Genomic DNA, 17,621 nt, shown 5'->3' with positions numbered 1-17,621 from the left:
TAATTTCTTACATAAATTGGCCACTGTACCATTAAGTACTGTTATGTACCATTATGTAACATATCTTAACTACACCAAAACTGTGTCACAGCCACCCCGTCTATGAGCTGGACCATGAATTACTGAAATCACAGTGCACTTCTAATTTTAGTATCAAGGGAGGAATTCAAGGGAAAAATGAGAAAATAAGTTCTTCTGTCTTCGCAACAAAAGCTGTATTAAAACAGTCTTGTAGCTGACATAAATTTAGCTCTCCACAAGCTTCATATCCAAATGCTGTTTACATTGAGAAAAGTTATGAGAATAGAAAATGAGTTATCTTCTGAGAGACCAATTAGATAACAAGACTGAAATAATTTAACTCTACTTACTGCTTTTTGTTCCACATATCTTAGTTGACCTCTTTCTCTTGGTTGATAAAAACATATGCAAATCCCTGTCCGGCCAGCTCTACCTGTGCGTCCAGAGCGATGGATATAGGACTCAACATCCTAAAAACAGAAGTGGTAATACTTTTTCAAAATTTGCTAATAACAGTAATAACATTTTTATTTCAATCCTGTTGCATGTACTTTTCAACATCCCAATGAATTTACACAGCTGTATTTTAGGGCAAAGGTTTTTATTCACCTTACACCAGAGTACTTTCTTCTTCCTTTGCATGATTTTATTGCTCTGTTTCAGCACCAAACAATGAGGTTAATCATTTGCAAAGCCACCACATGCTGACCAATTTAACACCACACTAATAAACAATAGCCTTAGAGTAAGAAAAAATGACATATTTTTCACATATCAAGCAATTCTGTGTCAATAAAATAGGAATTTTTAAAGTTACTCTTATCTTCCCCAAACCAAATCCCATTTCCTACCTGTGGAGGAGAACTTTGAATCACGAGGTCAACCTCAGGAATGTCCAAACCACGGGCAGCCACATTGGTTGCCACCAGAACTTTAAAACTACCTTCTCTGAAGCCTTTCAGAGTAATTTCTCTCTGTGACTGTGCAATGTCCCCATGTAAACACTGGGCATTCTATTTGAAAAGAGGGGAGAAATTAAGTGTGAATAGCTCATACTTGCAAATAACACAGTAACACTATACAGTCATGCTCTTTATGCATTTTTTAAAAGATTTTATTTATTTGAAAGACAGATTTATAGAGAGAGGTCGAGACAGAGAGTTCTTCATCCATTTGTTCACTCCCCAGATGGCCACAATGGCCGGAGCTGCACTGATCCGAAGCCAGGAGCCAGGAGCTTCTTCCTGGTCTCCCATGTGGGTGCAGGGGCCCAAAGACTTGGGCCATCTTCCACTGCCATCCCAGGCCATAGCAGAGAGCTGGATCGGAAGAGGAGCAGCTGGGACTAGAACCAGCACCCATATGGGATGCTGGCGCTTCAGGCCAGGGCTTGAACCTGCTGCGCCATAGCACCGGCCCCTGCATTGTTTTTTAATCTTCTTGTTTCCTGATAATTTTAATGATGCATGCTTACTGTCTTTATTTATTTGAAAGTCAGAGTTACACAGAGAGAGAAGGATAGGCAAAGAAACAGAGAGAAAGAAGAGATCTTCTATTGGCTGGTGAACTCCCCAATTGGATGCAACAGCTTAAGCTCTGCTGATCCGAAGCCAGGAGCCAGAAGCTTCCTCTGGGTCTCCCATGCAGGTGCAGGGGCCCAAGCATCTGGCCTATCTTCCACTGCTTTCTCAGGCCCCAGCAGAGAGCTGGATCGAAAGAGGAGCAGCCAGGACTAGAACCAGTGCCCATATGGTATGCCGGTGCCGCAGGCAAAAGACTAACCCACTGCACCACAGTGCTGGCCCTGCTTATAGTCTTTTAAAACATCAGACACAAAATATTTAATAAAATGTACATGTTTCTCTAATACCAACCAACCTCTCAGAACTAATTCACACTTTGGTGCACATTTTTTTTGAAGATTTATTTATTTGAAAGGCAGAATTACAGAGGAGCAGAGAGAGAGAGAGAGAGAGAGAGAAAGATAGAAGTCTTCCATCTGCTGGTTCACTCCCCAGATGGCCACAATGGCCAGAGCTGTGCCAATCCAAAGCCAGGAGTTTCTTCAGGGTCTCCCACGTGGGTGCAGAGGCCCAAGGACTTAGGCCATCTTCTACGGCTTTCCCAGGCGACAGCAGGGAAAGCTGGATCGGAAGTGAAGCAGCCGGGACTCAAACCGGTACCCATATGGGATGCTAGCACTGCATGCAGCAGCTTTACCCATTACACCACAGCACAGGCTCCTAGTGCATATTCTATCAGCTATTTTATATTACTTATATATTAGCATATACTATAATTTATATATTTATTTATAATGAATTATACTATTTAGGTACAATTTTGTGACCTACTTCATAAATCAAATACATATTTGCCCTGTCTCCATATCTACAGATCTAACTCTACTTAACTGTTAAAAACTGAATACAATTTCTTCATATGGATATAGTATCATTTATTTGAGCAGTTAGGTCATATTCAAATATTCACCTATAGAAACAATGCTACAGTAAACAACTTTGTACTTGTACTTATATCCCCAGATGCCTCAGTGTATTTCAGTAGGACACCTACCTAGAAGTTGAATTTTCTGGGTCAAAACTATGAACATGTAGTCTGGCAGTTAAGATGCCCATTTTTTCCCCACATCAAAGCACCTGTGTTGGATTCCCAACTCCAGCTCCTGACTCCAGCTTCCCATCTATGCAGACTCTGGGAAGCAGTGGTGATAGGTCAAATTGGGCTCCTATCACCTGTGTAGATTTGGATTGTATTCCTGACTCCTGGCTCGGATTCAGCTCCAGTCACTGCAGCATCTGGGGAGCGAACACTGAATGGAAGATCTTTCTCTGGCTCTCAAATGTATTTTAAAATTACAAACATTTTAATATTTTTATAACTATTATAAAAGGTGTGCTATTTACTTTTTTTTTTTTTTTTTTTTTTTTTTTTTTTTTTACTTATTTGACAGGTAGAGTTACAGACAGTGAGAGAGAGAGAGAGAGAGACAGAGAGAAAGGTCTTCCTTCCATTGGTTCACTCCCCAAATGGCCGCCACGGCTGGTGCACTGCGCCAATCCAAAGCCAGGAGCCAGGTGCTTTACCCAGCTGTTCTGGCCATTTAGGGAGTGACCCAGCAGATGGAAGATCTTCCTCCCTCCCTCTCTGTCCCTTTCTCTATAACTCTTTCAAATAAATAAATACATCTTTCTTAAAAACTGCAAACAGGCTGGCGCCGCGGCTCATTAGGCTAATCCTCCGCCTGCGGCGCCGGCATACTGGGTTCTAGTCCCGGTCGGGGCGCTGGATTCTGTCCTGGTTGCTCCTCTTCCAGTCCAGCTCTCTGCTGTAACCCGGGAGTGCAGTGGAGGATGGCCCAAGTGCTTGGGCCCTGCACCCACATGGGAGACCAGGAGAAGCACCTGGCTCCTGCCTTCGGATCAGCGCAGTGCACTGGCCACAGTGTGCCGGCCGCAGCGGCCATTGGGGGGTGAACCAATGGTAAAGGAAGACCTTTCTCTCTCTCACTGTCCACTCTGCCTGTCAAAAAAAAAAAATTGCAAACAAAAATAAGACTGCCTCTAGCCTCATGGTTTACACTCTGGTTAGATATGGATGTCAACCAAATAATAAGGCATGGAAAGAAATGTAGTTAACAAATTTAAGAGAACCATGTGGCCTGGTTCCGAGCCAAAAGAGACCGCCTGAAAAGTAAAGCTTCAGACAGACCTGAAGATGGGGACTTGCTAGGTATGATAGACTACTAGGAAGCCAGCACTGTGGCACAACAGGTTAAGCTGTGGTGTGGGACACTAGCATCCCATTTGAGTCCCAGCTGCTCTACTTGCAATCCAGCTCCCTGATAATGCACCTGGGAAGGCAGTGGAAAATGGTCCAAGCCATTCAACATGTGGGAGACCCAGATGGAGTTCCAGGCTCCTAGCCTCAGTCTAGACCAGCCTGGGTCACTGTGGCCATTTAGGGCAGTAAACCAGCAAATGGAAGATTTCTCTCTGTGTGTCTCTCCCTCTCTCTCTGTAACTCTGCCTTTCAAACACACAAATCTTCTTTTTTTTTTTTTTTTTTTTTTTGATAGGCAGAGTGGACAGTGAGAGAGACAGAGAGAGAAAGGTCTTCCTTTGCCGTTGGTTCACCCTCCAATGGCCGCCGCTGCAGCCGGCGCACCGCGCTGATCCGATGGCAGGAGCCAGGATCCAGGTGCTTTTCCTGGTCTCCCATGGGGTGCAGGGCCCAAGCACCTGGGCCATCCTCCACTGCACTCCCTGGCCATAGCAGAGAGCTGGCCTGGAAGAGGGGCAACCGGGACAGAATCCGGCGCCCCGACCGGGACTAGAACCCGGTGTGCCGGCGCCGCAAGGTGGAGGATTAGCCTATTGAGCCACGGCGCCGGCTCAAACACACAAATCTTAAAAATAAAAAGGTAGACTAATAGAACCCTGTGATGAGAGAAAGTACAGCTTACATGAAGAGAGTGGCAGAATGAGACAGAAATGTAATAAAAGGAGGCTGGAAAGGTAGGTAGGGGCTAAGCTGTAGCTGAATTCCAGAACTACTCTCGTTAATGAAATGGAAAGGACTTGGTTTAGGGTGGAAATGAGGTGTAAAGGAAAGAGACATACTAAATGTGACTCCCAGATACTGAGCTTCTGCAGCTAGGGTAGAAAATGAACCATTTTAAACCACAGGATATAGAATCCAAAAATACCTTGTAGCTATCTGAATGGCAAATGGGGAGGAAAAAAATCAAGGGTGATACACAAATTTCTGCTTAGGCTTTGGGTAGATATATCATTCAACAATAAAGACAGAGTGGGTCTAGCAGTATAGAAAGAATGAACTCGATTTTAGGCACATAATGTGTTGAGATGTCTGGGGCCAGCAGAATAAACACAGGACTAGTGTTCTGGAGGCAGATCTAACCTGGAAAAAGATCTGAGCACTATTAGCATGTATACAATGACTGGAGCTACAGGTGTGATTTAATATATATGTATCTATATATACACATAGTTTCTATTATTTCTACAGTTATTGCCCATTTGCTGCAAAAAAAAAACCCACTACTTTTTTAGGTCTTAAAACTATTTTTAGGGGCCGGCGCTGAGCATGATAGGCTGCTCCACTTCCAATCCAGCTCCTTGCTGATGGCTATGGAAAGCAGTGGAAGATGATCTAAGTGCTTGGACTCCTGCACCCACATGGGAGACCCAGAAGCTCCTGATCAGCCTAGCTCCAGCCATTGTGGCCATTTGGGGGGTGAACCAGCAGATAGAAGCTCTCTCTCTCTCTGTAACTCTACCTCTCAAATAAGTAATTTTTTAAATATCTTTTTTTTTTTTTTTTTTTTGACAGGCAGAGTTAGAGAGAGAGAGAGACAGAGAGAAAGGTCTACCTTCCGTTGGTTCACCCCCCAAGTGGCTGCTACGGTCTGCGTGCTGCGCCGATCCGCAGCCAGGAGCCAGGTGCTTCCTCCTGGTCTCCCATGCGGGTGCAGGTGCCCAAGCACTTAGGCCATCCTCCACTGCCTTCCCAGGCTGTAGCAGAGAGCTGCACTGGAAGAGGAACAACCGGGACTAGAACCTAGTGCCCATATGGGATGCCAGCGCTGCAGGCAGAGTATTAACCAAGTGAGCCACGGTGCCAGCCTAAAAAGCCTTTTTTTTTTTTTTTTAAGATTTATTTATGTATTTAAAAGTAAGAGTTACACAGAGAGAGGAGAGGCAGAGAAAGAGAGGTCTTCCATCTGCTGGTTCACTCCCCAGCTGGCTGCATTGGCTGGAGCTGCACCGATCCAAAGCCAGGAGCCAGGAGCTTCTTCCAGGTCTCCCACACAGGTTCAGGGGTCCAAGGACTTTGGTCATTTTCCACTGCTTTCCCAGGCAATAGCAGAGAGCTGGATAGGAAGTGGAGCAGCTGGGACTTGAACCGGTGCCCAAAAGTGATGTTGGCACTGCAGGTGGCAGCTTTACCTGCTACACCACAGTGTCGGCCTCAGCATCTGTATGTTTATACCAGACACTTGAAAGATCAAAGCTGGGGCTGGCGCTGTGGCACAGCGGGTTAACATCCTGGCCTAAAGCACCGGCATCCTATATGGGCACTGGTTCAAGACTCGGCTGCTCCACTTCCGATCCAGCTCTCTGCTGTGGCCTGGAAAAGCAGAAGACGGCTAAGTCCTTGGGCCCCTGCACCAGCGTGGGAGACACGGAAGAAGTTCCTGGCTCCTGGCTTCAGATCAGCGCAGCTCCAATTGTTGAAGCCATTTGGGGAGTGACCCAGCGGATGGAAGACCTCTCTCTGCCTCTCCTTCTCTCTAACTCTTTCAAATAAATAAATATTAAAAAAAAAAAAGTCAAGGCTAATGTTACACAATTAATTAAAATGATACTGGGGAAGACGGTGACAGCATAGTCTTTAACTCTCTAATTCCTATATAGAAACAGAGCAACTAGGAAAACAAAACTAATCAAAAACATATCTATCATGGACTGGCGCTGTGGCACAGCGGGTTAATGCCCTGGCCTGAAGTGCCAGCATCCCATATGGCTACCAGTTTGAGACCCGGCTGCTTCTCTTCCAATCCAGCTCTCTGCTACGGCCCTTGAAAGCAGCAGAAGATGGCCCAAGTCTTTGGACCCCTGCACCCGTGTGGGAGACCTGGAACAAACTCCTGGCTCCTGGCTTCGGATCGGTGTAGCTCCAGCCGTTGTGGCCAATTGGGGAGTGAACCACCAGATGGAAGACCTCTCTCTTTCTTTCTCTCTCTCTGTGTAACTCTGACTTTCAAATAAAAAAAATAAATCTTTAAAAAAAAACCACATCTATGACAATAATAAATGACAAAGTAGTTTTGTGATTTTCCAAACATAAGCAGGAAGGGTCAGGATCTGCAGGTGTGAGGGAAATTCACTAGTTCTGAGAACAGCTGCTTCTCTGAAAGCATATTTCTCAAGCAAATTGCTGAAAATAGCAACTGCAACTGGCAGAGCACACCCAGGGATCACTGTGAAGAGCCGCAAGGAAGGTCTACAGAGGTTGAAGTAGCTCTGGTTCCTAAAGAGTTGGCCTCACATGAACTTTCAAACTAACAAGTCAATGCTTCCTATCTAGGACACACTGTCCTGAGGAAACACTGTCAGGCTCATCCAAAATAAGGAAGATAGGGGTAATAGGAGCAAAGGAAATGCAGAGATCCAGAAAAATTAAGGAAGAACACAGCTAGAGCTCAAAAAGTGGGACAACTTTTTTTTTTTTTTAACAGCTTCATCAGTAGAATTTACAAAGAATATTTTTGAACACTAATAAAAATAACAGAGGAAGCAGTGCTAAAGCCAGGAAGCTAAAAAATTATTCTGACCCAAGTCTCCCCATTTAAAGTTCAGAGAGATTAATTTCAACTAAAACTGAGCAAAAGACAGGATCACAGTTAAGTCCCATAGAAAGTATTAAGGGGTTGGGGGAAAAAAATTAGCAGAATAATATCCCCACAGGTAATGAAAATATTCTTGGGTCCTTGCACTGACATGGTAGATATAATTTGAGTTCCCAGCTTGGGACTTTGGCCTGGCCCAGCCTCAGCTGTTGTGTGCATTTGTGGAGTGAACCTGGAGCTCTATCTCTATCCAATAAAAACAAATACATAAATACATTTATTTTTTTTTTTTCAAAAAGAAAAAAAATTTAAGTGAATAAAAATGATGAGAAAGATGTAAAATCAGGTGACCAAGGGAAGCAGAAAAGGGCGCAGCACTGTGGCGTAGTGGGTTATGGCCTTGGAAAGCCACAGAAGATGGCCTAAGTCCTTGGGCCTTGCACCCATGTGGGAGACTCAGAAGAAGCACCTGGCTCCTGGCTTTGGATTGGCTCAGCTCCAGCCATTGAGGCCACTTGGGGAGTGAACCACTGATGGAAGATTTTTTTTTTCTCTCTCTCTCTCTGTAACTCTACTTTTCAAATAAATAAACCTTAAAAAAACAAACAAAAAAACAATGCTGTTATCACATTAAGAAAATGAACAGTAATTAACATTTTCAAACATCACTTAGTGTTGTTTTATAAATGCCATTTTTCTCCTTGTTATGTTTCTGGAATCTGGATTCAAACAGGATTCTTAAATTGTATGATTTTATTGATTCTCTTTTAACATGTGGATTTCTCCTTTACCTGTTTATTTTATATTGTACAGTTACTGAGGACACTAAGTTTCCATAAATCTAGAATGTTACTTTCCATGATATTTAACATGTTCCTCTATCTTCTACACTGCCTGAAAATTCAGGCTTGTTTGTGTAGGTCAAACTAGCAGGATATATAATGTCTACTTCTTTTTGTGATACTATCATTTATTGATTATGCCATCAGTCCTTATGTCAGTGTCTCTCGAAGCATTTTTCTGTGACTTGTTGTCTAGTAGATTCCTGAAGAAGAGCTTGTGGAGACAATACTGCCTGATGACAATAGCTCCTTTGTGATTTTCTACCTGAAAATTATCTTGGCTGGATATAAAATTACTATTTACATGTTCTTTTCTTTGATATCTTAAATGTTTTTCCATTGTTTGTTGGAATAAAACATTACTATAAAAAATCAGATGCCAGTCTGATTTTTTTCCCTTGTAAGTAATTTTTAAAAATCAGTAGTTCTACTGGAATATATTTTGGTGGTGGTCTTTTTTATGTTGTTGCTGGTACACAATGTATACTTTAAAAAAAAAAAATCCTTATTTATTTGAAAGGCAGAGTTACAGAGAGGAAGAGGCAGAGAGAGAGAAAGAGAGAGAGAGAGGTCTTCCATCCACTGGTTCACCCCCTAAATGGCCTCAACAGCCAGAGCTGGGTGGATCTGAACTCAGGAGCTAGGAGCTTCTTCTGGGTCTCTCACGCAGGTCAGGGGCCCAAGCACTTGAGCCATCTTCCACTGCTTTCCCAGGCCATAGCAGAGAGCTAGATTGCAAGTGGAGCAGCTGGGACTTGAACTGGCACCCATATGGGATGCCGGCACTGCAGGCAGCGGTTTTACTCACTATGCCACAGTGCCAGTCCCACAATGTACACTTCTTTTAGAATTTCAGACGTATTTTTAAAAATGTCAGCCATATTTTCTTGAATAGTAATTTTTAGTATTTGGTTTATCTGATTATTTTCTGCTTTAGGGTCTTGAGCTGTATGAATTTTGGCTCTTTTTTAAGATTTATTTATTTATTTATTTGAGAGACAGAGTTACAGAGAGTGAGAGAGATACAAAGGTCCTTCATGGGGCCGGCGCTGTGGCATAGTGGGTAAGGCCGCCACCTACGGCAGCCCGGCTGCTCCACTTCCAATCCAGCTCTCTGCTGTGGCCTGGGAGAGCAGTACAGGATGGCCCAAATCCCTGGGCCCCTGCACCCATGTGGGAGACCCGGAGGAAGCTCCTGGCTCCTGGCTTCAGATCTGCACAGCTCTGGCTGTTGTGGCCATCTGGGGAGTGAACAAGCGGATGGAAGACCTCTCTTTCTCTACCTCCCTTCTCTCTCTGTGTAACTATTAGGAAAAAAAAAAAAAAAAGTCCTCCAACCCGCGGTTTCAGTCCAGCTGCAACGGCCGGAGCTGAGCCAATCTGAAGCCATGAGCCAGGAGCTTCTTCTGGGTCCCCCATAGGGATACAGGGGTCCAAGTACCTGGGCCATCCTCCACTGCTTTCCCAGGCCATAGAGGCAAGCTGGATCAGAAGCTCAGCAGCCAGGAACCGGCACCCATATGGGATACTGGCACTGCAAGCGCTACATCACAGCACCGGCCTGTTTTATAAGAGTCCTTCTGAAGACGCCCAAATATTTATGAATATAATATGGCATTTGGGGTTTCTATTAAGATCATTCCTCAAGAGAAGCAATCATTTAATCTAGGGGTTAAAATATCCTTGTTTGGGGCTGGCACCCTGGCACAGCAGTTAAGCCACTCCCTGCAGCACCAGCATTCCATATGAATGCTGGTTCAAGTCTCAGCTGCTCCACCTTTTTTTTTTTTAAAATTAAAGATTTATTTATCTATTTGAAAGGGAGAGGCCGGCGCCGGGGCTCACTAGGCTAATCCTCCGCCTTGTGGCGCTGGCACACCGGGTTCTAGTGGGGCGCCGGATTCTGTCCCGGTTGCCCCTCTTCCAGGCCAGCTCTCTGCTGTGGCCAGGGAGTGCAAGGGAGGATGGCCCAAGTGCTTGGGCCCTGCACCCCATGGGAGACCAGGATAAGCACCTGGCTCCTGCCATCGGATCAGCCGTGGCGGCCATTGGAGGGTGAACCAACAGCAAAGGAAGACCTTTCTCTCTGTCTCTCTCTCTCTCACTATCCACTCTGCCTGTCAAAAAAATAAATAAATAAAAATAAAAATAAAAAAAATAAAAAATAAAAAAAAAAAGAAAGGAAGAGTTACAGAGAGGCAGACAAAGAGAGAGAAAGAGATCTTCCATCTGCTGGTTCACTTCCCAAGTGGCTGCAATGGTTGGAGCTGGGCCTAACTGAAACCAGGAGCCAGGAGCTTCTTCTGGGTCTCCCACATGGGTGCAGGGGCTCAAGGACCTGGGTCATCTTCCATTGCTTTCCCAGGCCATAGCAGAGAGCTGGATCAGAAATGGAGCAAGCTGGGACTCAAACCAGCACCCATATGGGATGCCGGCACTACAGGAAGTGACCTCACCTGCTATGCCACAGCACTGGCTCCAAGCTGTTCCACTTTTTTTTTTTTTTTTTTTTTTTGTGACAGGCAGAGTGGACAGTGAGAGAGAGAGAGACAGAGAGAAAGGTCTTTCTTTTACCGTTGGTTCAGCCTCCAATGGCCGCCGCAGCCGGCACACCGCGCTGATCTGATGGCAGGAGCCAGGTACTTCTCCTGGTCTCCCATGCGGGTGCAGGGCCCAAGGACTTGGGCCATCCTCCACTGCACTCCCTGGCCACAGCAGAGAGCTGGCCTGGAAGAGGGGCAACTGGGACAGAATCCGGCGCCCCAACTGGGACTAGAACCCGGTGTGCCAGCGCCACAAGGCAGAGGATTAGCCTAGTGAGCCGCGGCGCCAGCCTGTTCCACTTCTGATCCAGCTCTCTGCTAATGTGACCAGGAAAGCAGCAAAAGATGGTCCAAATGCTTGGTCCCCTCTACCCACGTGGGAAACCTGGATGAAGCTTTGGTTTCTAACTTAGCCTGGCTCAGCCCTAGCCATTGCAGTCATTTGGAGAGTGAATCAGCAAATGGAAGATTTCTCACTCTGCCTCTGCCTCTCCCTCTCTGTAACTCTGCCTTTCTGCCTTTCAAAAGTAAGTCTTAAAAAAAAAAAAAAGAAAAGAAAAGAAAAGATACCTTGTCTCTTAATGGAGAACCTGAGTTTGATTTCTACCTCTGACTCCTGACTACCCACCAATGTAGATACCCTGGGAGGCAATGGTGATGGCTGCCACCAGTGTGGGAGACCGAGACAGACTTCTTGGCTCCTGGTTTCAGCTCTACCCAGCCCCAACTATTGTAGACATAAGGAGAGTGAACCAGCAGATAGCAGATCTTTGTGTCTTTCTCTGCTCTTCAAATATTAAAAAAAATAGTAATTTGGAGAAAGAAGTAAACAGGCATATAGATGAAATAACATATGCGGGACCCTCAGATAGTTCATGGAAACGTGTATTACAAGGGTTGGTGGGGCCAGCGCTGTGGCATACAAGGTAAAGCTGCTGCCCATAGTGCTAGCATCTCACATGGGCGCCGGTTCGAGTCCCATCTACTCCACTTCTGATCCAGCTCTCTGCTATGGCCTGGGAAAGCAGTAGAAGATGGCTCAAGTCCTTGGGCCCCTGCACCTGTGTGGAACACCTGGAAGAAGCTCCTGGATCCTGGCTTCAGATCGGTGCAGCTCCAGCTGTTGCAGCAACTTGGGGAGTGAAACAGCTATCTTTCTCTCTGCCTCTAACTCTGCCTTTCAAATAAATAAATAACTATTTAAAGAAAAATAAGGGTTGGCACTGAAGAAGCCATTTGAGAGGCACACATCTCATACTGGAGTGCCTAGGTTCAAGTCCTAGCTCCACTTCCCATTCCAGCTTTCTATTATTACATACTCAGGGAGGCAGCAGGTATTGGCTTGATTACTTGGATCCCTGTCACTCATATGGGAGATTGAACTAAATTCTAGGCTCCTGGTTTCAGCTTCGTCCAGCATTGGGCATCTGGGGAGTGAACCAATAGACAGAAGATCTCCCTCTGTCTGTGTGTCTCTCTCCCTCTCTCTGTCTCTGCACTTCAAATAAATAAAAAATAAAGAAAATGCATATTATGAAAAAACTATGGGTGGGGGACCAGCGCTGTAACACAGTGGGTTAAGCCCTGGTCTGCAGCATTGGCATCCCATATGGGCACTGGTTTGAGTTCCACCTGCTCCCCTTCCAATCCAGCTCTCTGCTATGGCTTGGGAAATCAGTACAAGATGGCCCGAGTCCTTGGGTCCTGCACCCATGTGGGAGACACTGAAGAAGCTCCAGGCTCCTGGCTTCAGATCGGCCCAGCACCAGCTGTTGTGGCCATTTGGGGAGCGATCCAGCAGATGAAAGCCTCTCTCTCTGCATATACTTCTGTAACTCTGCCTTTCAAATAAATAAATCTTTAAAAAAGAAAAAGATAAAGACATATGGATTTAATATTATGATCCATTCATTCAATAAATTTTGGTAATTCATTTTATAATACAACTCTAGATTATGTACTTTTACTCATACAATTTCACTTTATTTCAACCTTTACATTTTCCAGAATATTTTCAAAGCCTTAAAAAAACTTCTGATCAATAATGATAGAATTCTATCCTGATACCATTTTGTAATGTTCAAATATACATAATAAAAGTTATTCTAAGGCCGGCGCCGTGGCTCAATTGGCTAATCCTCCGCCTTGCGGCGCCGGCACACCGGGTTCTAGTCCCGGTTGGGGCGCTGGATTCTGTCCCGGTTGCCCCTCTTCCAGGCCAGCTCTCTGCTATGGCCAGGGAGTGCAGTGGAGGATGGCCCAGGTGCTTGGGCCCTGCACCCCGTGGGAGACCAGGAAAAGCACCTGGCTCCTGGCTCCTGCCAGGATCAGCGCGGTGCGCCGGCTGCAGCGGCGGCCATTGGAGGGTGAACCAACGGCAAAGGAAGACCTTTCTCTCTGTCTCTCTCTCTCACTGTCCACTCTGCCTGTCAAAAAAAAAAAAATGTTCTACCCTAAGAGGCTGAGAGGCTAGCTTAACTTCTTTCTGAATAAGACTCAATCTCAGAATGGCAGATCTGACCCACGAAGGACAACATGATTTCTGGTTCAATGATTCATCCTCATAATCTTAATTAGAGAAAACATGAAAAAAAGACTTACCTGTTTTATGTGCGGATTCATGGCCATTTCAGTTACATTCTTTTTGGTCTCACAGAAAATAATAGCTCTCCCTTCAGACCCACTGTACACCTGAAGGACATCTCCAATGACTGCTGGCCTCTGAGACCAATGGCACTGGATGGCCAGATGCTTTGAACAAAGAAAATGTGAAAGATCTGTTTCATTAAAATTACTGAGAAAGATTTCTTGTAAGCATTTTTCTCTATTTGTTTTGCTTTGTTTTTTAAAGATTTTATGTATTTTATTTGAGAGTTAGAGTCACAGACAGTGAGAGAGAGAGAGAGAAACAGAGAGAAAGGTCTTTCCTCTGTTGGGTCACTCCCCAAATGGCCGCAACAGCCGGAGCTGTGCTGATCCGAAGCCAGGTGCCAGGCGCTTCCTCCCAGTCTCCCATGTGGTTCAGGGACCCAAGCACTTGGGCCATCTTCTACTGCTTTCCCAGGCCACAGCACAGAGCTGGACTGGAAGAGGAGTAGCCAGGACTAGAACTGGCGCCCATATGAGATGCCGGCGCCACAGATGGAGGATTAACCTACTGTGTCACTGCGTCAGCCCCAGCATTTTCTCTATTTGGTCAAGAACCAGCTTTCTTGGGAACCTCAACCTCATTAAAAAATAATATACAAAGTGCCATCCATAGGTAAAAGAATATAGTATATTAAAGCAACAGAATACTACTGAGCATTTAAAATATTGAACCAACTGCTGTTACACAAAACAATGTAGATGAATTTCAAAATTACTGAGTGAATGAAGTCTTATAAAAGAAAGTACATATAGCATGATTCCACTTATATGCACTTCTAGAATAAGCAAAAATCTCTGGTGGAAAAAAATTAGAGAGTGGTTGCTTTAGATGGGTGGGTAGAGGGGAAATCTGACAGGAAAGGACATAAAGGAACTTTTCTAGGATGACTTAAGCATTTAATATCTCGATGAGTTTTTGAGTTACATGTATGAATATAGCAAAATTAAGCAAATGAACACTGAAGATTTTACAATTTGTTGCGCACAAATAGTACTTTTAAAAATTTTATTATATGAATCTCAGACACATTATATAAGTGAAAGGAAATAAGAAATAAATGTACACAAATTATATAACTACATTTATATGAATATCCAGAACAGAAACATCCATAGACAGAAAGCAGACTGGTGGCTGCCAGCAACTAAGAAAAAGAAAAGAGAGGTTGAGGAGACATTGCTTGATAATTGTGGGGTTTCTCTTCAAAGTGATGGAAATGTTTTGGAACTAAATAGAAGTGATGGTTGTAGATCATCAATATACTAGACAATGCCCCATTTTATACTTTAAAATGGTTAGTTTACGTGAATTCTTCCTCAATTTAAAAAATTTTAAATACTGTGCTTTAGTTAAAGACACATATGATAAATAGTTATGGGAAATTATACCAGATTTCTGCAACTGGAAATGAATCAAAATTAAGATGGATATAAGGATAGCTAGATATGTGATAAAAGAAATACAGTAAAATGTTAACAGTAGAATCTATATGGTTGCTAAGAGTGTTCACTGGAACTGGTGCTCTGGCAACAGTGTGTAAAGCTGCCACCTGCAGTGCTGGCATCTCAAATGGCCACCAGTTCAGGACATGGCTGCTCCACTTCTGATGCAGCTCTCTGCTGTGGCCTGGGAAAGTAGAAGATGGTCCAAGTCCTTGGGTCCCTGCACCATGTGGGAGGCCCGGAAGAAGCTCTTGGCTCTTGGCTTCGGATTGGCGCAGCTCCAGCCACTGCAACCATTTGCGGAGTGAAGCAGCAAATCTAAGACTTCTCTCTTTCTCTCTGCCTCTGCCTCTCTGTAACTCTGCCTTTCAAATAAATAAATAAATCTTAAAAAAAAAAAAAAAAGAAAAGAAAAGAAAAAGAAGTGAAGGAGCTGGGACTCCAACCAGTGCCCATAAGGGATTCCAGCATTGCATGCAGTGGCTTTACCTGCTATGCCACAGCACCAACCCCCTCTCACTCTTTCCAATAAAGAAAATGAATCTCTTTAAAAAAAATTTTTTTTTAATTTTATTTATAGTTAGAGATGGAGAGACAGAGAACCATCTTCTGGCTCATTCCCCAAATGGCCATGACAGCCAGAGCTGGACCAGACAAAAGCCAGGAGCTAAGAGCTTCCTCCAGATACCCCATGTAGGTGCAAGGCCCAAGGACTTGGGCCATCCATCTTCTGCTGCTTTCCCAGGCACATTAGCAGGGAGCTGGACAGTAAGTGGAGCAGCCAATGTCCATGCGGGATGATGATGCCACAGGCAGCAGCTTAACCTACTATGTTACAACGGTAACCCCAAAATGAATCTTTTTTTAAAAAAAGTTTCATGATAAAATGTTGGGAAAAAACTTACATTGTACATTTCAAATTTGTGTATTTTAACACAAGTCTCAATAAAACTGTTTTAAAATAAACAGCACATAATGATCATAAAATATCTGAGTAAAGCACAAAGAAATCTAAAAATCATTTGTACCACCTCTGACAAAGTCATGTCTCTTCCCCACCTCAAAACAAACAAACAAACAAACAAAGGAAACCAGAACCAGATCAAGTTCCATAATCTAACCATCAACTCACAGGAAAATAACATAACATGTTAAATAATGCCACAAGGATGAAAATTAGCAAAACTGTAGAAAACTTATAAGACAAATGAGTTTTTTCAACAAAAATTAGAAGGCTTGAGTTCAGTTCCTGGCTTCAGTTCCTGACTACAGCTTCCTAGCAATGCAGGCCACCCACATGGCAGACCCAGATTGAGTTTCTACCTCCAAAGTGCTGCTGGCATTTGGGGAACGAACCAACAGATGGGAGCTCATTCTCTTTCTCTGCCTTTTTAAATAAATAAAAAATTTTAGAAAGTCTTTACTTATCCTTTTACAAATATATACAATCATATGAAGATGAAATGATGATTAAGACTGCTTCAAAAGCAGAGGTAAAGAAGGTACAAGTATATAGAAAAATTGTTAAATTGTTAAATGGGTACTTCATGTTCCTTACACTATTAAATTGCTGTATATGTTTAAAAATGTCCTTAATGACTTTTATTTCCTGAATACAACTTACATTCTTATATACAATTTTCAACCATTACAATATACAAAGCTTCCTTTGGCCATCCTGTATTCTAACAGTCCCCTTTCTTATACATAATCATTATTTGATACTTATTCCTTCAAACTTATGTACATTTACATAAATACCTAAAAAATCCATTTAGTATTTATTTATGTGTTTTTAATAGTGTAACTCTTTTATTTACCAGTCTACAATTTACATTTTATCACTTACTCCAATCACTTTTTATTTTTTTATTTTTTTAATTTTTTGACAGGCAGAGTGGACAGTGAGAGAGAGAGACAGAGAGAAAGGTCTTCCTTTGCCGTTGGTTCACCCTCCAATGGTTGCCACGGCCGGCGTGCTACGGCCGGCACACCGTGTTGATCCGATGGCAGGAGCCAGGTGCTTCTCCTGGTCTCCCATGGGGTGCAGGGCCCAAGGACTTGGGCCATCCTCCACTGCACTCCCTCCCTGGCCACAGCAGAGAGCTGGCCTGGAAGAGGGACAACCGGGACAGAATCCGGTGCCCCGACCAGGACTAGAACCCGGTGTGCCGGCGCCGCAGGCGGAGGATTAGCCTAGTGAGCCGCGGCACCGGCCACTCCAATCACTTTTTAACCACTGTATTGTATTCTGTGGATTAAACTATCATTCATCTAGCCTCCTCACTTTTCCTACACATAAATGTGAGCTATTAAATAGGATAAATGACATAAAAGACATATACCTGACATATATACTGTAAATAATACTTTTTAAAAAAATTATTTATTTATTTGAAAGGCAGAGTTAGAGAGAGGGAGAGAAAGATCCTCCATCCACTGGTTCACCCCCAAAATGGTTGCGGTGGCCGGGGTTGGGCTGATCCAAAGCCATGAGATTCCAGGCTTCCAGCTTCTTCCAGATCAGAAGTAGAGCAGCCAGGACTCGAACTGGCACTCATATGGGATACCAGCACTTCAGGCAGTGGCTTTACCTACTACGCCACAGTGCTAGCCCCTGTAAATAATACTTTTAATTCTTTTTTTTAAACATGCTAGTAGATTTTCATGAATTCAAATTAATCAACCTTTTCCCTTATGGTTTCTAATCATATATTTGGATTAGAT

At 43.8% G+C, this 17,621-nt stretch overlaps 1 protein-coding gene across 23 annotated transcripts in view; it reads right to left on the bottom strand.

Annotated features, from left to right (window-relative positions):
• The window catches only part of DDX50 (DExD-box helicase 50), a 46,132-nt gene that overhangs the window by 10,215 nt on the left and 18,296 nt on the right, over window positions 1–17,621 (bottom strand). For 18 of the 23 annotated variants that reach the window (XR_016222226.1, XR_016222228.1, XR_016222229.1 and 15 more), the window contains 3 exons: window positions 13,404–13,553; window positions 873–1,034; window positions 372–491 (listed from right to left, as the gene is read on the bottom strand). Coding sequence is in view for 19 of the 23 variants with exons in the window: in XM_070057770.2 (XP_069913871.2) it covers window positions 372–491; window positions 873–1,034; window positions 13,404–13,553 (432 nt within the window). In the remaining 4 variants the exon portion in view is untranslated. The remainder of the gene's footprint in view (window positions 1–371; window positions 492–872; window positions 1,035–13,403; window positions 13,554–17,621) is intronic. The other 5 variants (XR_016222227.1, XM_051823244.3, XM_070057773.2 and 2 more) reach the window with 1 other exon arrangement.

This window comes from Oryctolagus cuniculus, chromosome 15 (assembly GCF_051225735.1).
Source record: "Oryctolagus cuniculus isolate XC-2025 breed Fujian yellow rabbit chromosome 15, ASM5122573v1, whole genome shotgun sequence".
Classification (NCBI taxonomy): Eukaryota; Metazoa; Chordata; class Mammalia; order Lagomorpha; family Leporidae; genus Oryctolagus; species Oryctolagus cuniculus.
This window is presented reverse-complemented; position numbering and strand designations above follow the sequence as displayed.